Source organism: Vidua macroura, chromosome 1 (genome assembly GCF_024509145.1).
Source record: "Vidua macroura isolate BioBank_ID:100142 chromosome 1, ASM2450914v1, whole genome shotgun sequence".
Taxonomy (NCBI): Eukaryota; Metazoa; Chordata; class Aves; order Passeriformes; family Viduidae; genus Vidua; species Vidua macroura.
Genome location: NC_071571.1, coordinates 103549623 through 103577044, shown reverse-complemented (window position 1 = coordinate 103577044; position 27422 = coordinate 103549623). Strand labels below are relative to the sequence as shown.

The following is a 27422-nucleotide window of genomic DNA, read 5'->3' as shown; positions in this document are numbered from 1 at the left end:
CTAAGTCTCAATATCTATAAAAGTAATAACTCATACAAGTTACGACTCAGTTCCTGTGCTCCTTCCTGGGATTTGGAATTTGAACAGTATAAGAGAGTAAGATAGCTTATCATAAAATGTCTGACAGCGCATACATCAAAAGGGTTTACTGGATAAAGATGCAATCTCTGTCCATCTGCTCAAGGCAGTTTATAACTTTCTTATTCTCTTGCAGATCACCTACAAGGCAGTCAGTTCCTTTGACCCAGAAATAGATTTATCCAATCAAAGTGGAAGAGTCTCAAAGCTAGGAAATGAAACGCACTATCTCTTTTTTGGACTGTATCCTGGCACTACTTACTCTTTCACCATCAGAGCCAGCACAGCTAAAGGCTTCGGACCTCCAATAACAAATCAGTTCACGACTAAAATATCAGGTACTTGATCAAAGAATATTATTTCCTTATGATAATGAGTTGGGTAATTCTTTTGTTGTTTACTTCTTTAGAATTTAACAAGCCGCAAATTGAAAAAGGGAAGAAACACGTTCCTCCATGAAGATGTCAAAGTGACATATATTACCATCCCTGAAGAACTTCCAAGTGCTTAAATATTAGCTAGTATTTTGAAATTCCTGTTCTCAACTGTAACATACCACTCAAGGAACCCCTGTGAATTATGTGTTTGCAGCCAGTGCCAGCTGCAGTTGCAACATTTAGCATAGGGTTTTTTTGGACCTGAAGATGAGGGTTTCATTCAGAGCTTAGTCAGCCTTGACATGATTCTAAATTAGAACAGTAACAGTGCTGGAAAATCTCTTTAATGAGCCATGAACAATGAAAGTAGAGCAGAGATGCTGTACATCTAGAGCTCTCTTAGAAACTGTAGTTAGCTTGCCAGGCTGCCTGTGTTCTAACAGGCATGGGGACTGAAGTGGATAGGAAACTATATTAGACAAGAACATCAGGACTAGTGGTTTTCAGATAACAGCAGCATGAATCTGTCACTTCTGCAGATCCTTGACCAATATTTCAAGCCCTCCCTTGAGGCAGAGGAACTTTTCATTGAGGGGATGGAATATTATTGCATCCTCCAAAATGCTTATCTAATTCATGACAAAATGTTTGGGAAAGTTATGGTTGAAGTTCCTTTATTATTCACTTCTCTACAGTGTGATTCAGAATTAAACTGGCAGTTCAATAATAAACTGGCCCCTTGATAATATTTATAGAAAATTGCCTTACCTATTTGTGGGCAACTGGACTTTCCAGAAAGCATTTGGGTACAAAATCTTCTTTTTCTCTTACTGTCATTCTGTGTTCTTCTCCCCCATCTCTCATTTTCTGTCCTCACTGGAATGAAAAAAAATGAAAAGTGTTTACCAGAAACAGAATGATTTTGCCTATCTTATTATTGGAGAGGACAGCTAATGCAAGGTGGAAATTACTGCCAACACAGCTGTTTGTAGAGAAACAAAAATGTTGTTAATTTTCAAGTTAGACAATTAACTCTGTATGGAACATGAAACATAAGTAACACTGATCAGTAAAGATGGAGTTTACTCCTATACTGAGTAGATATTTTCTCTGTCAAAAATCAATTTCTGACACAGCAAAACTTTATATCAGTTAGGGTGATGAGATCACCCCTTACTAGAATGAGGAATGGAGACTACTGAGTATGGATGAGAATCTGGACATTTGGGAATAGTACTGGATCTTGAATTGTTGTTTTCAACAAAAATTGATGGGAACAGGCATTTCAGGAGTGCTTGAGGGTGAGGGAAACCTCCAAATCTCTGTGTGGCAAGGTTCTGCAAACTGTCTTGTCTGCATCCCACTCTCTCATTGCTTCCTCAGTTACTGTACTAACAAGAAGCGTTTATGCCTTGTCCTTAGGTAATTAAAACCAATCTCTGATTAATTTAAAATAGAAACAAAATGTTTGGGTTTTTTTTAATAAAATTGAAAAGTTGCAACTGCCATTTTAGCTGTTGAATATGGAACCCTCTTTGCAGTGCTGTGATCTCATTGTCTCCCTGGAAAGCTTTGAGGCTCTTTCATGTGGACAGTGCTCTCCATTTTGGACAGATGTGAAATAGAACTTCTGAATATTTCTGGATGAAAGGTGTCACTATTTTTTAGAACAGATTAAGTGCAATTTGACTCATTTTTGCATTTTACTCTTGTCTAATTCTGGACTGCATTTTCTTCTGAATAAAAACCTCCAAATTTCCTGTCAATGGTTTTGAATAGTACTCTTATGTACTGGAAATATTTGCTGTGTTTTATTTTACTATTACATGAATATTTCTTGTTTTCTCTGTTTACTAATAAGTTCCTTCTTTACATGTAGGCAGTGTGGAGGAGGAAGAGTCCTAAAGTAGACAAAGAAGAGAAAAAGTAGCCAGGACTAAAGGTTATGACTGGGAGAACCACAACTCATATCTGGGACAGGGAGACAGTCTTGGTCTCTGTAGGGATAGTAAAATTAGTAAGGAGAGCAAGCAGGGACTTAGGACTCATAAATGGAGAAAATCAAAAGACTTGCTAAGATGTGGGGAGTAGAACAAGAACAAGAAATGACAGAGTACTCAAAAAATGTTCAGAGTTCATACAACTTTCAGAGATACAGTTCCTGTCCATTCTTGTTTTCAGGATGGTCAGGTTGAGAATAGGACATTATGTGAACAAGTTCTGAATATTCAAAACTGCAGAGTGTGCCTGAACCTTTAAAGTAGTGTTTAATAGTATGACTTAAGTGGTACCCAAATTACTTAAAATGATTAGTCTTAATATTTGTGCCTTATATTGAGGATTGTAAACGGAATAAAACCTTCTCAGCATACAAGGAGGTTTTTGAAGACTATTTTTTTTTATTTGTGAAACATTTCAAAACTGGTGAATAGCAATGCAAAGCAATGAAGATTTTAATGTTTTCCCAGCAGTCTGAAGAACTGTGGAGTACAGTGCAATTCTTCACGCAATCCTTACTTGGATATGTAGGGCACTATGGATAAAGAGAGAGAAATTCATTTGCCTTTCAAGTAGATGTAGATAATACTGGAAAAAAATGAAAATTATTGGAAAATACACTTGAAAATAATTTCCTAGAGGTTGTTACAATCTGTATGTGGGGCATAATAAACTCGATTGGTATGGTACATGCAAAGTATCCAGTAAGATGAAACTGAATGAATTGAGATGAACTAAATCAATCTTTGGAAGAATCTTCTAAGGAGGAGATGTTTTCCCAAACATGTTTTCCCTTTCAAGTGGGAATTAGTTTAGCGAAGTTAATTGCCCTGCATTATTCCTGCAGTCAGAAGAGACCATTGCAATGACCACTTTTTGCTTCTCTAGCCTTTAAATCTCTTAATTGTGCATCACCATTAACAAGTGAGCAATAAGGATACAGCAGCCTGTCAAATAACCAATTAACTGAGTAGTCTTCCCTCTGTTGTAATGATACAAATGTAGTAGATGATAGCAGTGAAGAAAGCAGCAACAGTAAAAGGCAGTAACTGAGGCATCATTTGTTTTAATCACAACTGTAAATCTTTAATGAAGACAGTTTGCAAAAGTGCTGAGTGGGGCTTCCGACTAAGATAAATTCTTGTCTTGGTGGACAATAGACCCAAGACAGTTACAGCACTAGTTAAAATTCCAGGAAAAACAAATTATGAGAGTATATCCTGATACAGCTGTGATACTGAGAAAGCTGGGCTCAGTTTCAAAAACAATAGTCACTTCAGCATGCACATTTGCAGATGCTGTTCTTAAGATAACTTTTCATTTCCAAGGCATGGATTCTCAATAGTTTCTGCAAAGTTACTCCCACTAGTTTCTGTTTCCTGTCTTGAAACTGGGAGTGAGCTGGTATTTCTTTATTTGGGATTTGTTGGGTTTTTTTTCTTTTTCTGAAGCTATTTAACAGTTGTCTCACACTTGCATTGTAACAGAAAGCATCTTAGACTTGTAGTATGGTCTTAGTATTTGAAGAAACCTTTAAAATTGCATATTCAAATAAAGATACAGCTCTTGAAAGAAGAAATACAGGAATAATGATTTTATTTGCCTCTTTTCTTTTCTTATTCTAGCACCCTCTATGCCACCATATGAACTTGAAACACCTTTGAATCAAACTGACAGCACTGTGACAGTCTTGCTGAAACCTGCACAGAGCAGAGGCGCTCCTGTCAGGTACTGGGTGAAAAATTCTTTATGAAATTAAAAACCAAATTGATTGATTTCTTGAACGTATTTTCTGGGGATTTTCTACACAGCAATCAGTGTCTAAATTCATGTCTGTATTAGCTGTAATTAAATTAAATAACTGAAGAAAAGGAAAGTGCTTTGATGTTGAGTGTTCATGTATTGTTTAAAGGATTTGATCCAGATGCAAGTGGCTTGTTCTTTGAAGATAAGGAACAAAGCCATAGTTCTGTTGTGTGGGTGGCTTCTTTAAGGTAATTGCTTACTGCAGTGTTATAAGTTCAAGGGCATATCACATTTTTTATGCTGAGCTACTGTCTTTAATATTCAGTCTTCTTGTTTACTTCACAGATTTAACATAGTCAACTCTTACTAAGTTAGCCAATTTAAACAGTATGTACTGTAACATTCATAAATTTACATTATTTGACCATGATATCAGAAATAGTAATTTAAACAAGCAACCTTTAAAACCAGTATCTTGGATTCTTCAGTGTTATATAGTATCCATTAATGAATCTCCAGTTTTCAGAGGTTCATCTCCCTGCCAGATGCATGGTAATGGTACTGTATAAGTTCTTCATGATTAGTATAAAGGATGCCTGATTTTCAGTGAGGAAGAGAGAGAAATTGTTAGATTATTTTAACTGAGAACCAATAATGAGCTCTGTACTCACAGCTATAGGATGCTTTTCCTTTTGGCCAATTGTGTATCCTCCTTAATGCTTTCATTACTTTAGGAAGTGTTTCCATCTATACTGAGTGGCCATCATATATTTTCATCCTGATGCTGAAGTTTTTGATAATTTCTGTTCATCTGGGAAATACAGATCTGGTATGCTTGTATCTGCATAAAAGAAAATGAATGTTCTTTGGGTTTCTTCAGAATATTCACACAATTCATATAATTAGGACTTTTTAGTATTAGTTATATATACTATATGTACATAGGTCTGCATTTTGGAAATGCTATCCAGTCATTCATTCAGACATCTTTTTAAAAAGAAAATGTAACAGAAGTCAGTCTGAACCACCCAAGAGAAAAAGCAGCAAATATTAGAGCACGTTTAATAAAACTGATTTAGCAGATTGGATAGAAACAGAATTATTTGATATTTGTCTGACTTTATCTCACAAAGCTCTAGTGTAGTCCTTCTGAATTCAAGCATCTGGATGAAAATTATACAAGTTGGAGTCATTGTTTAAACATGAATGTATTAGGCTATTAAAAAAAAAATGGTTTCATTCTTTTTATCTGCATCGTGAACTAAAGATGACTGGCTCCTATAGCAGTAGTGACATAACAGAAACTTCACTGACAATAGAAAGGAGCTCATTAGGAGATGAAAGTGTGCTAAATATGTGGATGAGTGGTTAGGGAAATAGGAGGAGAGATTTAAAGTGACATGAAGCTATAGAACTGACAGATGAACACAGAGCAGCAAGTTTACCGACGACCTTTGCAACAGGTCTTAAAATAAAATAAAGCCTGACTGCAAACTTAGCGTGTAAATGCTGAGTGAAGCAGACTGAAAATGAAAGTTAGAATTTCTTAATACTTCTAACATTTTATAGTGCATTCCACTCCCAAGCACACTGCTTGCAAAACATATTCTGCATATGGATTTTATCATCTTTATCTGTATTCATTGGGTGTTGAAAGTTTAGTCATACTTCATTTATCCACACCACTAGGCAAGATGCCTTGTCTATTGATTCTGCTACAGCTACCAGCTTGGTTAATGCAGATATCTGAAACTGCTCTAAACTTTCAGTGTAAAAGACAGTTGTTGTTTTATTGATCAACACATCAACCATGACACATAAAATTCTTCAATTCCTGAGATGGGAAAGGAGAGCACAAATTCTGCCATTCACGTCAACAAAGCTGATACCTGAGGTCATTCTGAAGTCCAGCTTTTTTTCCTGTGATTCAATTCTTTTTCTCTTCTTAAATAAGAAAAATCCTGATACTGTATGCCATTTAGAAGCTGTACACAAGCAGCACAACATCAAAGGGGACAAGGTGTAATGCTGATTGCTTAAATGTTGATTCACAAAAACAGAGTTTATAGAAATGTTCGGAAAGCTCTGTTTACAATGATTAAGTACACAATAATCATGAGGGCCAAATGGCATTCCAGGTTGTTTTAGAATTCATAGGGCTGGACATGATTGAAATGTATTTTGTCAGATTTTTAATATAACAAATACTGCTTGCTTTTTCTCAGGTTTCAGGTCCAGCATGTTTTATGGCTGTTACTGTCTTTGCTTCAAGGAGATTATTTTGGAATTATATATGTTTTAAGCAGTAATGCTTTCAGTAATGATGAATGTATGTACTTCTTTAACAGCTGGCTAAGCTATTTTGACTTTTAGAATTATTGTAATTTGCAAGGCTTAAATGAAACAAAAAATGTTTAATTTAAGATGATCCCTTTGTGGAAATTGTGTAATATATGTCTTACTGCAGAAACTCTCTTTTTTCAGATATTTGAATTTAAGAGTGCGTAAAGTTTTGAAGAATTTGCATAAAAAGCATACAAATGCAAATATATTTTCTATGAGGGCTCTTCAACGTCTGTTGAGGGGGGACTCACTCTTCCAAGGCAATACTGTTTGTATATTTTACTTCTCCAGGGCAAGTTAGCCTAAAGTTTAGAAGACCCTGGGGCCAAATTTTCTGCAAATGTATAAATTGGTCAGTGCCATATACTCAGCCAAGGAATGCTAATTTATTGCAAAGATCTGACTCATACACAGGAATGATAACTGTAATGCTCGGTTACTGCATGCGTTTAGTGCTATTTATTCATTCATCTATGTTAGAAAGAACTTTAGATTGTTTGTCACGTTGCATTATAAAAGGTTCTTGTGACCTCCTGTGAAAAAAGTTGTCTTGCAAGGTTTTAGCTTCAGCAGGAGAATGAAGTTTTCTTTGTTGAACCTATTTCTATTCAGTCTTGCCATGATAAAGGTCAAGTGTTTCCACTTCTTTTATCTGTTTACATAAGCAGCAAAATGCTGTCTCCATACCACCCTCTTCCTGCTATTCTGTGCCACATCCTCAAAACGTCGTAATAGTAAACATCCCAAAGATTTTGGCTCAGATAACACTGGAGCTACCTGGTGATAGCAAGTCTCTGTGAGGAGCAGACTTGGAAAAGGAGCAAAATGGATAAGAAAGAAGGCAAGACCATTCAGACTCGACTCTGCCTCATGATCTGTTTTTCATACTACATTATTACAGAGTTTGGCTCAGCTGGATTTGTCCCATTAAACTCTTCGGGCCAGTTAATGGCCCATTCAGCCAACCTTTCTACTCTTACAGACACCACAGACATTTGGTACTTCCCTATTCCAGTCTGAAATGAAAGAACAGGATGACCAAATGTGTCAGCTAGCAAATCCCTGTGGATGCAATACTTGGCATTTGGGACACCAAAGTACTTCCCGCTCCGAGTGCTCTGAGTATGTGGGATCAGTCCAGCTGCATCTGGGGCTGCAAAGCCCAGACACAATGAGAGGGAGAGAATTGCAGCAGTTGCCAGGTAGTATAATTTTAAAATATCTTAAAGAAAACATACAGAAGGAAGGAAATAAACTTTGAATTATGTAAGCTGAAAGCTAAACATTCTAGAGTGAATGCAGTCTCCATGCATGCCCTTTATCACCTGTGTGCCCAACTTCTTCCAATTGCATAAATAAGAACTCTACTGGGAAAATAAAGCAAACATCTCTTTACTTGAAGTGCTTAATTTTGACACATACTTTTAATCTCTCTATCTCGAAGAAGTAGCATTTATTATACTTCAAAAGGCCATAATAAAATAATATTTTGCAGTACAACTGGAAACTACCATAGAAATTTCAAACTACATGTTATCTAAAGCAATAAGCACTCCTTTCTACTACATCATCAGAGGGACACATGAGATTGCCTAAATTTCACAGGAATGTACATTTCTTATTGGCTTATCCAGACCTTTAAAGGCATCATGTTGATTCATTGGTTCATTGTCACAGCTGGAATGAAGGTTGTCTGCACATGGTCCCCGACATAGGAACAGCGTGATTTACAGGAAGTTGAAATGGTGTAAAGAAACCTTTTTCAGCCCAAGTTCAAGGAATACTTAATTCTGTATGTAGCTTAGCCATTTCAACAGCACTCAGAGTGTAATAATTTTTAAATTAATGAGAGGGGACACCTAATTCCTACCCACTGACAGTAGAAGAATGGAGTGAGTTAATCTGACGGGGTCACCTTGAAATGCAAAGACTTGTATGTAATGCAGCAGTTCCCCACAGAACCACCTCATGCTATGCGTCAAGCAGAGGTCACAGTTGCCTTCCCATGCCTGCCACACACATTACAGGGCAGGAGGATTTGTCTTAGGGCCTCATCTCTTTCCTTCAGCATGACTGGTGCTGTGAGGATCAGCCTTCCTCATGTCTGCCCATCACCTCTTCTCTGTCACTTTGTCCACTCCCTTCCTCATAAGCTGGCAGCAGGCATTGGCACTCTTGTGCCACGTAAGTTAGGTCATGCAGCACTGTCCATCTGCTTCCATATGAAGAAATGGAGTAATCTGAAGCCTGAGAGAACTTTTTCAGGATTCTCCAATCTGAGAGCCTTCCAGAAAAGCCACTGCCTGCCTTTATTCTTGAAATGTACTAGCTTTACAAAAATTACTCACTTGGTCAGGAGAAAAAACTAAAAACAAAAACTAGGAAGCCAGGCAGGTTGTTTGGAATCACATGCAGATATCATTGGAACTCAGAAAGCAGCAAGGTTTCAAACACTCTGAATACCAAAGTTTCAGGATACTTTCCACTACTGTGAAAAGTTCATGAGACACTTGCATTGCTCTTGTGAGTATGTTGTAGCCACAGGCCCAGGCCTCAAAGTTACAATCCACTTCTCAAAGTTCCTGTTATCTCTGTCTGAGTTTCTGTGTTGCATAGTAAGAGTGCAGAATTAATTACTGTGCATGAATTATGAAGGCAGACATCATGAGTATAATTATAAATTCAGGATATGAGAGCAATGAGTTTTGAAATGGGAGAATGCTGATTGGCACAATAAGTGATGTTAGTGTTCTGTGCAGGCAAAAACATGGCAACAGCACATGCCAATAAGGACATTGCAATATCTGCATTTTTAGCTATATCCTCTCACAATTCCTGCTTTGCATGTAATGCTAGCATGTTTTTGTAATTTCCTTCTATTCCCAGTGGCATTACATGGTAACACAGTAATGAGAAAAAAGAAAAACCCATGTAGACACAGCTGAGAAGTATCAGAACTGTACATTAATCAGCAGAATTTGGAAAGCTTCTCAATAAAATGAAGAGTGAACTCTGGCCTTTCAAGAGCTCACAGATAAAGCAGTCTTGATATTGGGTGTATTTATCATAAAGAAATTGGCATTTGAAATAATGTAACTATACATGTTTAAGTAGCATTACTAACTCACTAATATTCTGGAATGCCATGTTCAAAATACAGCCTTTCAAATTACTTGAGACTACTGGCTCTAAAGAGCATGAAGGGAACTCTGATTTGCTTGCTATGAGCATCCTTTCTATTTCTTAAGGGTCTGTAAACATAAAGGCCTGAATTGTGTGCTGTAGGGTCAGCTCTTTCCAAATCATAGTTTTACAACCTGTAAAGTTGTTTGAGGATGTCTCTGGTAGAGAAGGGATTGGGTTTTATTAATGCCCATAATTGTCACTTCTTTATAGCAACAAGTATAATTATTTACAGCAGAAGGGTCAATTTCTGTTTCATTGAGGGAACAGTGCAGTAATTGCTTATGCTATAAACTGCTGTAATTCTTTTTTGTTATGCAGTAGAACTTGTCCTTGGATTTTTTACTGTGACTTGAACTAGAATTTATGGTACCTGTTGCCTGGACATGCGTGGTGCAGCTTAACATGTCCTGTTAACTGCTTCAGAAATTTCCATGGTCCTTTTACTGTGACTTCTCACATAGTCCCTGGATAAAAGGAGTATTGATCCTTGATTTCTTCAAGTACTAATTTGTCTCACTGAGAACTCAGCATGTAATGACACCTGTCATTTAGCAATTAATAGAAATTAATCCATAATAAGTAAAGCAAGCTAGTGCAATTGAAGAATAAAAGAGAGAAAAGATTATTCCATATCTGCGAAGAGATTAATTACAGTTTCATAACTCACTAATACTTTCTCGCAGATTTTGGTTATAATTAACAACTTAAAAATTTGCTGCACTGTTAGGAGGCTCTGCTCTTTTTTTTTACATTCCTTCTACATGCTGTCCTTAAGTAGGTTGCAGTGGAGACCATATATTTGTAAAATCCCTTCTGATAGTCTTCTCTGGACTGTTTACCTCTCATTCTGACAGTGTGATAGTCCAGTTCATATATACCAGTTCTTTGTTAAGATCCTTTGAAGCACTGGGTTTTTCCAATCTCCTCATGAAGGCTGAAGTCCATCAACAGTTCAACCAGTGAATCATTAACTCATGGAACTCACACTTGTTTTGCTGGCTCTGGATTGCCAACTTAAGTCAGAATTGATAAAACATGTTTTTCTTAAATCTACTTACTAAAATGAACAGCTCAGTCTCTGAGTATTCAGGGAACAGAATGGGGTCATATTTTCATGATCCCTTTGAGAGGGATGGCTACTCAGTGTTCAGATTAATGTACTTGAGCTCAGACTTCAGGTGTGCATATTTACCAGTGAAATTTGTATGTCCAGTACCATTCTCTCATGCTGAGGCCAACTGGCTAAAACCAGTCTATATTCATACTGCAGAGCTCCCAGGCACTAGGACCCCTTAACAGATTGCCATTCAGGGATGGGCCCTGGTTCAGGTCTGGGAATTTTGGGGAGAGTGGTAGCGGGCTGGTGCCACAGCCCTGCTGGGGACCTTTCCAGCAATTTAACAGGGAGGACAGTGTTGCATAAATAGCTTAGATGGATTTTAAGCAGCTCAGTGTTAGCAAGTCTGAGCCACCAACCTGTTCTCAAGTATCATATGTTTCCAATAAAGCAGCAGAAACCTCTAACTAGAAGTACAGAGTTCCTGAAGCTCCTCTCAGGCAAACAAGATACCTGAAGTCCATGTTATTTTCTCATGGAACTTTTGGTGTGTTACAATTTAGATGGTATTTAAATAAAAACAAAAATAATGGACAGAAGAAAGAGAGTCTCCATTTGATTCGACAGGTTTCATCATGTACACTCTCCTGGCTCTCTGATTTTTCTTGTATTTGTGTTTTCATGCTAGGCCAACCTCAGCAGGAGACCACAGTAATGCTGTACAGATGGTTGGGGTGTGGGAGCAGTGTGGTGAAAGCCTCTCAGTTTGAAAACAGTATTTAACCCAGCCTCTGGTTTCTGCAAACCTGCTGGAGTTGTTTGGCTATTATGGAGAAAGCTGGTGTGAATGTCGCATTCTCTCCTGAGAGAGCTCAAACACTTGTATCTTAAGTAGATGTAGACCTGTACAGTAAAAATCCTAAATAAAGTGTATTTTAGGTCCTTAAATGTAATCACCTACTTCTGTCTGAGTTCAGGAAGGTCCTTGATTAGGGGCATTGATTATCCCGTAGAGACAGTGTGGTGAGAGGTGCTATCCTAGCTTCATGTCAGAGTAGCCCTCTGGAGTTGTAGAGGCATATTTCTTCCACTGAGTGTGTTAGGGGGGCTCAAATGTCCTTCTGGGTCCTTGCCTTGTGAGAAGGAGGTGTTTAATATAGGGACCACAGTGAAGGAATTATGGACATCAGTGGAAATTACTGCATTGCATGATTTTTGAAGGAGTACTCAGTTTAAACATACCCAAGTTCAAATGCAGAACAACAGAGCACTCCTTGAAAATGTGAGAAAGAGTTGCTCTTGCTCTGTGCTTACTGAAGTGTGCCAGGGATTTGTTTTCATTTTACTGTGTGCTGTGGAAGGATTAAAGGCATAGTATGTGGGCCATTTATGTTTACCCTGGTGGTTGTGGAACAGGATTATGTGGGGATGTACTTTGTGGAGACATTTCAAAGTAATGTTCTGACAGCATCACATGTATGTTAGTTGTACCCACAATGCTGAGTGACCTATTCTAAATTCCTGTAAAACTGTGGTTAGGAATTGTCAGACACGTATAACCCATTGCTCTCTCCGGGAGCTTTCACTGTTCACCTTAATGTGTATTGTGTATGTGCACTTCCCATATCCTTGTCCATGTGAAATTACTGTAGCTTGTCATCTTACCTCAGTTCTTTGTTTTTGTGAAGGTTTGAATCCCATCGGTATTTTTCCTCTCAAATTCTAGATGCCAAAGAGAGGTGTCCCAAATGAAAAGTATGGTGTCACCTTTGGTCTTCTTGGTTCACTCGTTTGACTAAATGAGTGCTCAGGTCAGGCTTGCAGGTCGTACTGGAAGCCCTGTCCGCTTAGCCCCTGCTAGTGCTGAAGCCTTGGCAGTGTTGCACATCAATATTTATATGCTCTAGCTATGCCATATACTTTCTGGGTTTTGTGATTCTCAAGATTCAGTTCCTTTTCTTTCATAAGTATTTGAATTAAATATGTATTTCTAAGTGGTTCATGAGAGCTCTGAAACAGAGACTATGATACATGTACATGTTCACTGTGCTGTATAGTAACATACTGAATTATCAACTGAGAAGTGACCCAGTGCCTGTTTTGTTTATAGATCTAAAATATAAAACATTTTGATCCATTTGGCAGTAATCCTGCCTGCAGCACTGGATTAGAATGTTGCACAGAAAACACTGAATAGCCTTCAGGATGTAGGATGCAAAGTTTGCCTTTTATGAGCTAATAAGAAGCATGCATGTTGTAAGATAGAGGCTCATTTTTGGAAATAACAGAGGAGAAGAAAGTGTGTGTGTGTATGGCTCACAGTATGACTGTGAATCATCAAAACACAGCATGGCTGTGAAATAGGCAAATAGACTGTACTCAGCAGGTGGGGTCTCCAGCAAAGGTGACAAGCTATCAGCATCATTGTACAAGACACTGGCAGGACCTCGTGTGAGCTCCTATGCCTTCTTCTGATCTATCAAGAAATATCAATTCTGTACTGGCACTACAACAGTGGAGTGTTTTGGCATAAATGATCATGGAAAACCTGTTGTTACATATGGAGGAGTTGAGAGAACTAGCCAGTTAAGGCCAAGAGAAGAAATGGTTATTTTCTAAAAATGCATCAGAGGAATAAACTTCAGAGGGGAAGGAGGGCAATTTTAGTTCAGAGACCACATATATTACTCTAGGCAGTGGTGAATTAGAACAGATATACGTACCTGTCAAGAAGGTGGTGCTAGTTAAAGTTACATAGCACTATGGTGCCAAAAGTATGTTTTTCAGTGTTCTGTACATGACAACCCCCAAAAGAGCACAGACTTTTGTCAAGATTATCACATGGATCAGAGTTGTCTGAGTGACAAGGAGCAAAAAAGTCAGCGGGCTTTTTCTAATAATTTAAGTTGCAACACAGTAGTAATCAGTACCACTTTAACTGGCTTTTCTACAGATTCTTTGACAATGGTGCATTTCCATACTTCCATTGACCTTAGGAATTTTTCTTTAGTATTGTGCATTTTGAGCAAGTTTGCATGAGCCCTTTATTCACTAGCAAACACTAAATGGCTGCATTAAAAAAAACATGTTGCTAATACTTAAATGTACAGTAGGAGGACTGTGGTTTTCAGAACAAAGTAATTTGGGGCAATTCCTAGCTCTCAGTATAAATTTTTCATTGAACCATTCTAAACCATTGAGCCGTTTGTACTAAAGCATTTTGATCACGCATTGCAAGCAATCAGATAAATGCTTTTATTTGATACTAAGTAATGTTAAAGGAAACAAAAGGATAAAGAGGAGTGCTGAATGGATAGAGGAGGAAAAGCTATAGATGCATTCCAAGTGAAACACTGTCATTCCCCATACTTGATGCTGAAGGGCTATTCATTTTGCTGAATATTAGCATGTAAACTTTCTGTTATACTGTTCATTTAGGTAGGAAAGGAAATCACTGGCATTTACAACAAGCATCATGACTCTAAAGCATTGCTAAGTAAAAGCTAATCTGCTCAACTGGATTACATTAAATGACACAAAGAAACATTAGAGTCACTTACTGGGCTCTACAACTGAGACCAGCAGCTCTTTAGTCAGGAGAAGTGTAAAAGCCTCAGCCTAAAACAGCATCAGAGAGTGGTAAGATAGATGTGTAAGGCATTATAAAAATGTTGAATTTAGGGAGAAGGTTCCATGGGGAAATCAGATGAGGACAGATGAATTAACTGCATTGTCCCATCTGGAGTTGAAGCTGTTTTCAAGATTAACCTCATAGGGTAGTAGAAGCACAAGGCCAAAATCTCATCTGTATTTAACAGTTGTGCTAATCCTGAACTGTGCAGAATCTTTTATCTACGGCCAGATTTCCTGTGGGAAGAGATGTACAATGTCATGCTGCCAAGGTTTCTATGCTACCTAATCCTACCAGAGTCATTCCCAGTGCAGGGAGGAGGAAGAGTTATACCTTCACTGACAGAATAGAAGGTCAGCCTTGTATTTATCCACAGAAGTCCTGAAAACTGGGGACAATGCCACAAAAACTGACTTGTTTTTGTGCATCATTTTGCACTGCTGATTAAAGTGCCCTGCAGAGCTTTTTTGTAGGGAAGAAAGAATGAAAATGATAATGACAGTAATCTCCGTTTCCAAATTGCTGGACCAGAACCCACTGCATTTAAGTTGTGGAAAGAGACGATAGCATTGAGAGGCGAGAATTCTGTTGTGGTTATTTTTGTTGTGGTCTTGCTCTTCTGCAGAAGAGCTGGCAGGAGAAAATGTGCCTGTGCCTTGGGTGCTTAAGTGATAACACTGGCTTCTGCAGTTGCAACTGAAGCCCAGGCATGTGCTGCTTCCCACCAATTTTCCCATGTAAACAAAGCATCTGGCCAGGAGAAAATGAACAAATGAGACCACATCTTAAACTACTGTAGTGGATCTGTTTGAGCTAGTCTCTCCATGCTCTACTTTGAATCCTCTCACTGAATAGATGAAAAACTTCATATCCACTGTGAGTGCTTTAATGAGCAGTAAACAGTTTTCAAGCTTTGAATCACAAAACCTGTTGAAATTGGCTTGTGTATTCAGTCAGCTGCCTCAGCAAATATTTTTCTTCCTGTGCTGTACACAAACCAGCAGATTGCAAAGCATCCTTGAATAAAGGGAGAAAATAAGCATTCTCCCTCTACTTATAAACTGCTCATTTTGATATATCTATTTTCTTAATTCCTCAGCTCAATTCAGTAGTCAATTTCCAGTGCACAGCTTTGTAGAAGATGTAGGATATATTTACTGTTAACAGTGTTATTAATCCATTAGCAGATCTCCTGCTCTAAATCCTACTTCTTAATTTTTGTGTAATATCCAGGCTCCTTGATCAATTTGCATGTGCATATTAATTCACATTCATAAGTAAAAGCTCTGCAACTGGCCATAGTCATGCCCATGAACACTGGTGCATTTGCAGACTGTCCACACCTCATGGACACTCTACAGGACATAGTTACAGCATTGCAGTAGTCTGTTGTGTACTAGACAAATTTGAACTAGAATATCACTTAATTGTAATCTTTATAATCAGTTTCTCTTAATAAAATTACTTTTTTAATCTATAAACCCTTGAAGATATTTCAGTGTACATGCAGATCTAATTGTTGTGATTTGAAGTCCCTAAGCTGTATGTTTTTCTTACCTTCTGCAAACTGCATTTTCTACAAGTTTGTGGAGAACAGAATGAAAACCACTATTCTAGGAGGCAGCATCACATATAACATGCATAAATTGGGAGTTGAATACAAGAGACTGAGCAACAGTGTCTTTGTCATTTATGCATGGATTTAGATCTGAGGGAATGTTCCTATTCCTTAAGGACATCACATCATTTCTCAAGGTGTTTTTTTTCATTGCTCTTTTGATTTAACTTTGTGTAGCTATTGATCTTCTTCATGGCTATTGAGGAAGAAATCTCGTTTGAAAGTGGCCCTAGATTTCTTTGAAAGTAGGTATTACTTGGGCAGGTTCTTGCATGAAGACTGCTGGGTTTTTGTGTTACTCCGTGTCTTTTAACTCCAGTAGAGTATTTTATTGTATCATATCCAGCTACTCTGAAGACTGTAGAATGAAAACAACATATTATAGTATTAATTTAAAAACAGATGCTTGAATCTCAGAACTGTTTAGTGGAGATGACATAACATATTCATCCCATTTAAACTTAAAGAAGTACAATTGCCTCTGTTAGGTAGGAATTGACCTTCCTCTTTTCTTGAGAATCCAAGTAAACTGGTCATTCAGACCTTGCTAGATCTATTTTCTACATAATTTGTGAGACAGGGTAACAGCATTCCATCTTATTCTATAATAAGAAAAATACCTAGTCTGTTCCTTTGTTACTCCCTGCATCACATAGCAGGATGGAACCAGGTGAAATCTGATGGTTTAGGTGCCATCAACAACTTCGCTGGAGCTGAGGGTGTGTTGTAATGAATCTTTGCATTCCAGTCATAAACAATTTTCAAGCAGCAGTGAGCTGTCTTTGAGTATCAGAAAGTTAGGCATACACTTGCAGAAGTGATGCTTCTGATTCTGATAAGATGGGCTGTGTGATCTTGCAGACTGTTGCATATTGGTTTGCATGTATTCAGACTCCTGGAATTTTCTTTTGTATCTTCCTCATTGATCTGTACTGCAGTACCATTGTGCATCAGCATTTCCTTTCTCTGTGACAGATTGAAAAGAAAGGAACAGTCAGCCTTGATATGGCTTTCCATTTTGAATATTTCCTTCAGATCCCCTCTAACTTTGTTCTTTTTTAGACTAATTCTTTTAGACAGTTTTGCTTTCTTTAATTTATTTTAAACTGTGACAAGACTTTACTCCTTTTTCCATGCTTTCCTGTTGTTCTGTAAATTGGCTTTGGCAACCTGAAAACTGGTGAGTTAAATGGTGTAATACTGGCTTATAAAAGCACTTTGCTTGCTGTACCAAGAAACTTTTATCTTATACTTATGAACTTATCATTTTTCTGTGTTCTTTTTAAAAAGAAATTAAGCAAAGAATAAAGCTGATTAAGAAGCTTTGAAATGGTCTTTGGATTGTTCCAAGTATCATAAATGTAAATTCATTGGAAGTCTCTTTTCTGGCTTGGTACCAAAATATATTGCCATAGTTTCAGCAAAATTTGCTGAAATAGAAAACAATGTTAATACAGAACACAGTTCATCAGACAATGAGAATCTTATTTTATGATCTAATGGCACATTTTAGCCTGCAGTAATAGATAAGATTTCTTAGTTCTTATGATTCGCTATTAAACATAGGATTTCAAGGTCATATTATTTGATTTGCACTAACTTAGGATCACAGTTGTGCTTGTTTGCAATCTGGTCACATTCTTTTAGGTCTTTGGTAATGCATATGACTTCACACTCAGGTAAATCAAACAGATAAACAAAAATGTATGTATTAAGAAGTCTTAGAATAACTTATATTCCACTGCTGGTATTTTTTGAAAAACAAACAAACCAAAAAGAGGCTGTCTAAGATGGTATAACCACATCATCTTACATTTGGTTCTGAGAAACTGGCAATCTGACTGCAATGAAGACTTCTAGAATAAACTGCTAATTCTTGCCACAATATAAGGTGATCATTTTGCATAATATATATGATATCTAAACTTTCGTTACAATTGGTGTGTCCTTATGCTTGTTACAAATTTCTAATTACTAAATTGCAGTAACATCAAAGAAAAAATACTCAGATAAAGCTTTAAATTAGTTAAGTAAAAAAAATCAGCAGCAAAAGTCTTTCATCTTGACCTAATTTACTTGAAATTCTATGCCTGATGTGAAGATTAATAACAGGTGGCCTTTTAGGGAGCACTCAGTTTGAGTCTAATGTTCTAGTTGTTCTTTTATTATCCCAAACATCTATAACTAAAGGATTTTTTCACCGTGCCCTTTGTTCACAATGTGGGACTGTAATTGAGTTCATATTTCTCACCCAACCTTTCAGCTGTAATTAATATTTTATTGTATCAGATTTTATCACTAAATAGCCTAGCAGCAGGGTATTGAGCCACACGCACGCTCCCACACACACACACACACACACAAAAGCCATAGTGACTTACTGATGCCAAGCAAGTTCCCTGTAATGAGTTATGGTTGAGAGCCTGAAAAATAAATTCATGGTACCCAGCTAATATTCCAAAGCAATTTAGAACTGATCTTATCTTGATCAAGCCAGGACAAAGAGAAATTAAAGTTACAAGACTGAAATATTCAGTGTTATGTTGTTATATCAGACATGTGGCATCTAACAAAAATGGTCTTTGCAAGACCAGCTATTAACTGTTTTCATTATTATATTTTATGAGCAAGACCAGTTGAGGTCATAAGCTCTTTGTACTAAGAGTTACACACTGTCCTCTGAGCTCTGCTAAGCACAAACACCTCCACAGCATGACAAATGCAAAAATCTGAACATCTAAGTTGATTTCCTATTTGTCCTTTAAACTGGAATAAACTAAAATTATTTCTTTGTGCTACACTGCATACCAAGGGGATTGTGGGAGTTACTCTAAGCTACTCTGATGGAAATAAGGTATTTTAATACAAATTTTGAAAGATGGAAAGAGTCTTATCATATAAATATCTGTAAACAAGGTTGGAGAGAAGTATTTCATAAATCTAGATAATTTTGATGATGGGTGATTTTCATTATAAAAACTTCCCACATAACTTGTGATTAACTGGCATCTTTCTTCTCAGCAGGATTTTACACAGAAGTCTCCCACCTCCTCTGCCTCTCCCTCTCTGTCTCTCCCTTTTTTCCTCTGCATCCCTCTTCCTCCCCATCTCCCTCTCACCCTCTTCCTTCTTACCTCACTGCTTTGAATAGGTGATTACTGGAAGAAAGTACTCAAATTAAGAACAGATCAGTAGCAGGATAGTACAGAACATGCTCTGCACTTGAAATGGTTTGTTCATTGTTTGTTAACAGCAGAAATTGCCTCTTGAAATCCATACCTGCAACTTTCTTTTAAAATGATTTTTAGTTGTTTATACGCAACGAAGTTGCTTAGGAAATGAGTAGGTCGTTCTTCCCCAAGGGAGAGTTCTGTTGCAAAGATGAAGAAGAGCTAAGCCTCCTCACACAGTCAGGAGAGGAACTGCAGTGTGTTTCTGGCTACAGAAAAGTAGTGGTGGGAAGGATGGCCTAGAAGGTCAAACCCTGGGGATCGATGCAGATGAGAGCGCAGTTTTATTTCTGATGGAGGTAGGGACAATCTGTTTAGCTTTCTCCAAGTCAGTATATCGTGCTTTCTCCATTCCTGTATCTCAAAATAACTGGAAATATTCTAAAGAAAAAGAGTACTTATATATGATTGTAAACAACTTGGCAATGGTGAGGAGTGTTGTAATAAACAGCTGAATGTATAGCTCACTCTCTGAAAATTATTTATTTATTTTTTATTCAGTTTTTCCATGTTGACTGCCAGAAGATCTCAGAATAGTGGCTTTGTGGACTATTTTGTGGGATTAGTAACCTCACAATCTCTGTGGTTTGCATTCATTTTAAAGGCAAGTTGTGAGAAGACCAGAAATAAAGTAGGAGGCATCCCTGTTTTGTACTGCTTGGTAATGAAGTCGGTCTCAAAGCCCTGGAGGATATAAAGCTTTAGGTTAGTTCAGTTTAGACCAGCATCATTGAAGTTAGTGATATTGCTGCTTGGGTTTAAATTAAGAGCATAAAGCCATGTGGAGTGAGATCAATAGTGTGTTTCCTAGAGGGACCGAGTCATTACTCAGTAGGAATAAAACTTTTCACTGGTAAAATGAAGAAAGGGAGTACTCCTTGTCTTCTGCGTGCTATATTACATGTCCAAGATTTTGACTTTCTTTCTGACTCATAAATAAGTTAAAGTTACACCTGATTTTTTCCTGGTTTCATAAGAACACCAGTCTTAAATATCATCCTGTTCATCTGCCTGTATGTTCCTTCCTTCCCTCACTAACAGAGGACCTCTTGGAAATTTTCAAGCAATAGTTTGAATGTTGCATAAATAGTGAGTTTCTCACATACTTTGGCATCTCTGTGAAAGACCCAGATTGGCATCTGAGGAGTTAGGCTATGTTGGAGGGTGAGTTAGTTGATTTCATGTGGGCCATCAGCAGAGAGCTACAATTCACATAGCAGCAAGCCAGGATGGAGCCCAGAAGCAGCCACAGCATGTGTCTCCTCTTTTCCAGCCAGTGTTCGGGAGATACTAAAAGGAGCTGAGCATATTGAAGGTGGGAGCTGGTTATCACAGATGTGGAATAGAGATAGGATTACAACATTCTGGATTTCTTGCAGTAAAACTTGTAGTGTCTTAATTTATAAGGCTTTGATGCATCTTCTGTTTCAAATGGCCTTTAAAAAACCCAGTACCTGGTCAATGTAAATGGGATGTTCTTGTCCCTTAAACATGAAAGAACTGTCAGCAGAGATGTTTTATTGTTGCCAAAATGTTAATGGTAGCATACCTACCAAAAAGATTATAAGGTTATGTTTATCAGAGTTATTTACGGAAGAAGCCAAGTGTCAGTTGGTAGAGCAATTTTAAAAAATGCTCAGTAGATCATAGTGAGTGTAAAGAGATCTTGTAGGCAGTCATTCTTGGATAACAATCCCCCTCCAATCCTATGAAAGTACATAATATGATTTCTCAACTCTATTATGAAATAAATTAATTTTATAAATTATGCACAATTTGTTTGTAAAAGGTATTTGACTTTATAATATAACTGTGAAATCAAACATCTTTTACAAACATACTGTGTGTAATTTATAAAAAAGTAGCTGGGTATAAGTTGTTAAAAATGCTTTGTTTAAAGTGTATCTATATTAGATAGACTTCATTTTTATTTTATCTTTCCTACTGCTTTTTATTTTCACCTCTTATTTAGCAAAGAGGATGATACATGTCAAGCTGTTTTCACTACATTATCTGTTATTTTCTTTTTCTGTACATTCCTGCCTTGTGTAAACTTTTGTATTCTTGAATATTTCAATCTTTTCCTAGCTTTGTTTTGTCTCTTTCTCTTTTCATATACACAATTGCTTTTCTGCAGCATTTCTTTTTTTCCTGTGGGAAAAAAAAAACTAACCAAACAACAAAGAAAAAAAAAAAAAAGAAAAAAAAAAAAAAAAAAAAAAAAAACAAACAACCTCCAACCAAACAAAAAAAATACTCAAAAACACCCAAGGGGAAAAAAACCACCACCGCTGAAATACATGGCCAGGACTCTGGGGCCCCTCTTAGTTTGCACTTGCAGCCTGTATTTAGTAGATTGATCTCATTGATACTGTCTGTGGCACATTAGGGGAGCTCTGTAGTCAAAGATGTCCTTTTCTTGTCCAGCATTTAATAGCTGAAATAAATTAGGAAAATAGAGCCAAATGCTCTCTTGTATCATATTACTTACACGTGCAGAAACCTGTAGAAAACTACTTTGAACTCCTTGTGAAACAGTACTGTTTTAAGCAGGCTTAATTTTATATACATTTTGTACTCACTTTGTATTGTGCAGGTCTACAGACTACGTACAAAATTTATGTATTTTCTTGACATTTTTGAGTTTGAAGAAAAAGCAGCCAAATACATAAATTTATATTAAGCATGGAGAGTACAAGCCACAATGAAGTTTTTAAGTGTTTCAGAAAAAGTATGTTTCTGATCATAGGGGGGTTTTGTGGCCTGCAATATTTTAGAACATTTAATTTTTTCAGCAGAAGAACAATAATTAAATACTTCCCCTGCAAAATAACAAAGAGGCGTGTGTTATTACCTTGTAGAAGAAAAAGTCAGGTAGGATTACGTGGTTATTTCTAAGTATGCAGAGTTGCTAAGACATTGTGTGTCATAAGATGGATCATATCAGTATAGAGCAGTACGCAGCCCCTGGGAGAATAGGGGTAGGGAAACTGATGATTAAGGAATTTCAGGTGTAGCAATGTACATAACACTTGTGAAAACATAGTTGCATCCTGTCATCTTTGTCATCTTGTTTGTGGTAATTATGACAATCACTCTTGTAGACCAGTGCAGTAATAACACTCCCAAGTCCTAGTTGGGCACCAGGATTTAAATAGTTACAAATAATTAACCATGCAATGGTTAATTTTTTTTTTCCTCAGGGAGAAAAAAATATCATGTCATCAATATTTATCCTTTTATCAAAGATTAGGGGGGTTGGGAGGGTTGAGAGAACAGTTTTGATTCCCTTGCCGGTTCACAAATCTCAGTTAACAACAGAGCAGTCTCTTGTGCAGTAATTATTGTTGGTGTTAAGTATAACCACCAACCACTTATATACTTGTTGGGCAAATGGGTCTTATGAATTTTAATATGCTATTTCAGTAGTAAGCTAATACTTCTTCTGAATAAGTGTAGGTTAGCATATGTATTGAATTTATTGATTTTTTGCAAAGGATGGATGGGACAAAACTGAAGCTGCAGTCCATCAGCAGGCTATATGTTGTAAAACTAAGCACAGATCATCTACTGCCACAATCTTTATTGTCCTGCTAAATAACAAAGTATTACAAACTGAAATCCTTGTAAGATTTTTCACTCTCTCTCTCCCCTTCTCTACTAACAAAATAAAGCTGCATTTTGGATTGTCATTTGTGATAACTGAATCTAAAGGCAGAAACATTTTAGAAAGGTTTCCTGAATGGTATTATGGTTGCCTGCAATTACAAGGCTGAAGATCTGCTGGACACTCTCTGCCCCTGACAAGCGTGCTTAGATTGTCAAAAACAATGAATCTCTGTACTAGGAAATGAGACAAGAAGTCAAACACCCAATGTCATCAGGACTAGGTGGCACCCATCTCGCCACTGGAAACTGGAAGGAGCATGCCTCACTGTCTCCTTTTCCTTGCAGATTTTCTTTGTGCAATTTTCTGAGCTAAAGCTCTAATGTGTCCCTCCAATCCTAGGGAGTCCAGATTTGCAAAAGAGAAATGTATTCTTTCTTCTGCACCTGGAAAAAAGAATTTGAATGTGTTAGGAACTTAATGGTGGCCATTTAATTACTGTTTTCAGAGCCTATCTGTCTCTTCTGCAATTGAGATACTATGTAGCAGATGTTTTCCTTCTCAAGAGAATTGAATCTGTTGTCATATCCTTCCCTGGTGACTGTCCCTAGAGGAAAGAACAAGCAAAATACCTTTAGCTTCCAGTGACATAATGCTTTCCATTTGAAAAATTGTCAGGATTTCCTTTATAAAACCATAGGAATGCTAAGGAGAGGTTTCCTTGGATGTATTTTTCCCAGAAAATCTCCTTTGTAAACACTGACTTTTAAGTCTTTGAGACCATCCATACAAAAGAGTTGGGCAGTCACAAAGCAGCTTAGGAGTTTTACATTAAAACCTGGATACTGTTCCCCAGTGGACTTGGGTCTGTGAAGATAAAGCTTATTATGACACCTGAGAGTTTACATTTGGCACTATCTCTAGGGACTGAACCTAATCTGTCTTATCTCCTCCTTTACAGCCGTTTAGTTATTTCTGCTGTGATTGATCTGAGAAATAGGGCTCCTTGCATGACAACGGAGGTGTTGTATAATATTAGTCTCTCTTGTGTTCATGCCAGTTCTGATTCCAAAAGATTCCTTGAATTTTATTTTTTCCCCATGGGCTGAAAATTTCAGGTGCCAGTAATAGTATTTCCTGAGAGTGAAGATAGGCCTTGCCTTGGAGAATCTAACCAGACCTATCTCTTGGCCTGCAAAGCTAGTAAATGAAGGCAGGTGTGAAAGTAGAATCATTCCATTCAAGTTTGAACAAGCTGGTAGCGCAAAGTATTTTATTTACTTAGCATCTTTTCTACATTTGTGAGACAACAACTGTTCCACAGAGTGAAAAACCTGCCAAAGAAATGATGAATCTTTTGTTTACATGGAACCTCCTAGCTTCAAGAAAAGATGCAAACAAAAATATAGAAGGATTTAAGACTCCCTTCACTCGGAAAAGCTATAAGGATTTAAGATTCCCTTTGCTCACCCAAAGAAACAGGCAATATACCTCTAAAACTGGTACGTCAAGGGCTTAAATGGGAACCATTGCAAGAATTTTGATGATTAGGTGTTGTGCGCATATTATTTGCAGCATTGCCTAAATCACTTTTTTCCCCCCATATAAATTGCATATTAGTGTGTGATTTTAAACCTACTTGTTGGCATTGTTGTTGGCATTGGTACAGCAACGTCAGTTTAGAGGTTTTATTTAGTCTGCTTGTTTTTCTTCACTCTAAGTTCTATATTTTCATATCTGAACATTATGTTCCTACGAGGGATTTTTTTTAAGCTTCTTCACCTTTTTTTAGAAGCTATAGTGAGCGATGCTGTATTTTCATAAAGCCCAGAAAATCTCTGATTCCCCAAATAAAACATCCCTGAAATAGAGGTGTCTACCTTAAACAGTCTTGTCCATCATTAGTAGGTATACTCATTTGTCCTGCTGCTAATCAAAAACTTCCTGGTCTTACCTCTAGTCCACAGTTGAACCACGTGTGCCTCCCCTTTGATAAAATATGCAGAGTGGTCACAGGGACAGTGGTCAGCAGGACAGGACTGCTATTCAGCTGATTCTCTGGCATTTATTCTGTTCTGGAAATGACTGCACACAGAGTATATTTTATTCACTGTATATTAGGTGTTGCTAGAACTCCTGACCCACTGGCAAGGCCTGTGTAGCTGTGATGGTGAGACACCTGATAAATCAGGGGTTGTTCATCACCTTTGTTTAATCCACCTATAATAAATGTACAGGCTCTTGCACAGTAGGAAGAGAGTTAGTGGCAATTTCTTGTAGCCTTTTTCTATTTGCCTGCTAACCATAAATTATTAATTCCTGTCCTTTAAAGAGTAATTTCCCTCTTCCATTTCAAGGTGCATTACATATGTATAATTACATATAATTTCTAGAACTTTAAAATTTGAAGTTACAGGATGAATTACAAGAATCTAGTGCATTATAAGGGCATGGAGAAATAGATATGTATCTCGAATGTTAATCCATATAAATATGATATGACCACGCCAGAGACAACTGATGACAAAGATGAAGTTATGTTGCATATTACATAGAATAAACTGTCCAAAGTCTGTATTCTTTTCAGAAAGCATTGTTAGGCAATAAACCTGCATAACACATGACGAGCAAAGATATATGAAGTTTCAGATGCAAAACATGAACAAAACAACTGATACATTTTAAAAATCTTAATGTCAGTATGATAGAAGAATTTTCAGGGTCTACAGAAGATGCTGAAACCTTGGGGACCCTACAAACTTTGGGGACTCTTATGGTTTGAGCAATCAGGTTCTTCATGGATTTAGAGCTGTGATAATGGGGTGGGGTTTGGGTTTCTTAATTTTGCCCTCTATTGGAACTGGTATTTTAGTAGAAGAATGCAGTAAAGTGATTGTAGCATGCAGATAAATAGGGCTGTGGGAATGAGTAACAGTGGTCAATATGTAGATTAAGGGTTATTCTATTGTTTGAGTCTGTAAGCATTAAAACAAAGTAAGCATGCAGGTCAAAATACAGAAATAGATCTATAAAAAGTACTGGTTTCCTATATTTCTAATAAAGCCTGAACTTAAAACAGTCAGCAGAAAACTTCAAATTAGGCTCACGAGTGTTACCATGACAGTCTACAGAGGTAGCCCAACAGTTTACACAGCTCATTAGGGCACTCTTATTGGACCTTAAGAGCTTTGCAGGCTTTGTGCATTTCTTAGGGGCAAAAAGAAATCAAGGATAATAAGATCTTGAAGACATTTTAAACAATTGAAGCAGGAATAAGAAAGTGTTTTATTCTAATTTTACAACTGGATTTCTGAGGCCTGTAACAGTTGATTGGCTTGGCTAGGATCACACACAGCAGCTGTATTAAGACTAGTAAATAAATTCAGATAGTCTTTGTCTCTATTCAGTTCCTTAGGCCATCTCCCTTCTGTGAAATTAATTCTAAAAATTTCTTCAATGCTTCAGTTATATAAAGCATCAAGACTGTTTCAGAGAGACAAAATAGAGCTGACAGTTCAATAATGAAGTAATCAAGCTTGTTTTCCCTTTGTTTGTAGTTTGGAATTACTATGGAATTAGGTGTAATTATAGATTAGTAAGTTTCAATAAATGACTAGATTGTACATGTTAAGTATGTACCTGTACATACTCCTGTATAAAGACTTCTGAAGTTCACGTTTGCATCCAATAGGTCCTTCTTGGAAAGTTATTCTGTAACTTTGAATGAGACTTCGATTAATTAAAATTCGATTTGCAGCATTCCACTAATGTGGAGTAATGTCCTGATTCAGGAGGTTACCAAAACCTATCATTTCATGTAGTTAAGACTACATATATACAAGTCTTCTTTGAAATTGTCATTTGTCTAAGTACTCTGAGCATCTTTTATTACTGTGCTAATACATTTTCTTTCTGCTTTCATGTCTCTTTTTCAATTCTGAAAAAAAATAGTGTATTTATCAGACATTGACACACCATTCCAATTTAAGCAATCCAAATTCAATAAATATCTGAGAGACCTGCTATGTTTAATTTCTAACAAAAATTAAAGTACTGTGTTCAGATCTGTATCTCTGCATAATCATTTAAATTTGGAACTGGTTTGGAATTGTTAGAATAAAAAGCAGTGTAAGAATAATATAATTTTTTTTCTTTTTCCATACATCTTTTTTAATCTCCAAATTTGAATCCTTTGAATCCTAGGTTAAAAATAACTACCATGTGTTCCTTTCTCAATGCAACACCGAACTATTTATTTATAAAAATTAATTTTGTATTTAATTTCTAAGGCATTGAAATTCTATAGTAGAATTGTGGAACATGAATTATACTTAAATTACATTTCTTTGCTTCCGGAAAATCAGTCTAAATGCTGCCAATAACCAATATGCTTTTGGCACATTTCACTGTAGTGTAGAACTTGTTTTCTGGATTACAGGTAGGAAGACTTTATTCTCTGAAACGTAGAGGAGTGGAAAAGGAATAATGCAACATCAGACCAGCCAGAAGTCTGGCTAATATGTAAGAGTGGCACAGTGCTAGCTCAATTCA

The 27422-nt window shown here is 37.0% G+C and overlaps 1 protein-coding gene across 6 annotated transcripts in view; it reads left to right on the top strand.

Moving 5' to 3' along the window:
* The window catches only part of PTPRM (protein tyrosine phosphatase receptor type M), a 445383-nt gene that overhangs the window by 238825 nt on the left and 179136 nt on the right, over nucleotides 1-27422 (top strand). For all 6 annotated transcript variants that reach the window (XM_053979855.1, XM_053979842.1, XM_053979831.1 and 3 more), the window contains exons 10-11: nucleotides 215-416; nucleotides 4079-4181. In XM_053979855.1, the coding sequence (XP_053835830.1) occupies nucleotides 215-416; nucleotides 4079-4181 (305 nt within the window). The remainder of the gene's footprint in view (nucleotides 1-214; nucleotides 417-4078; nucleotides 4182-27422) is intronic.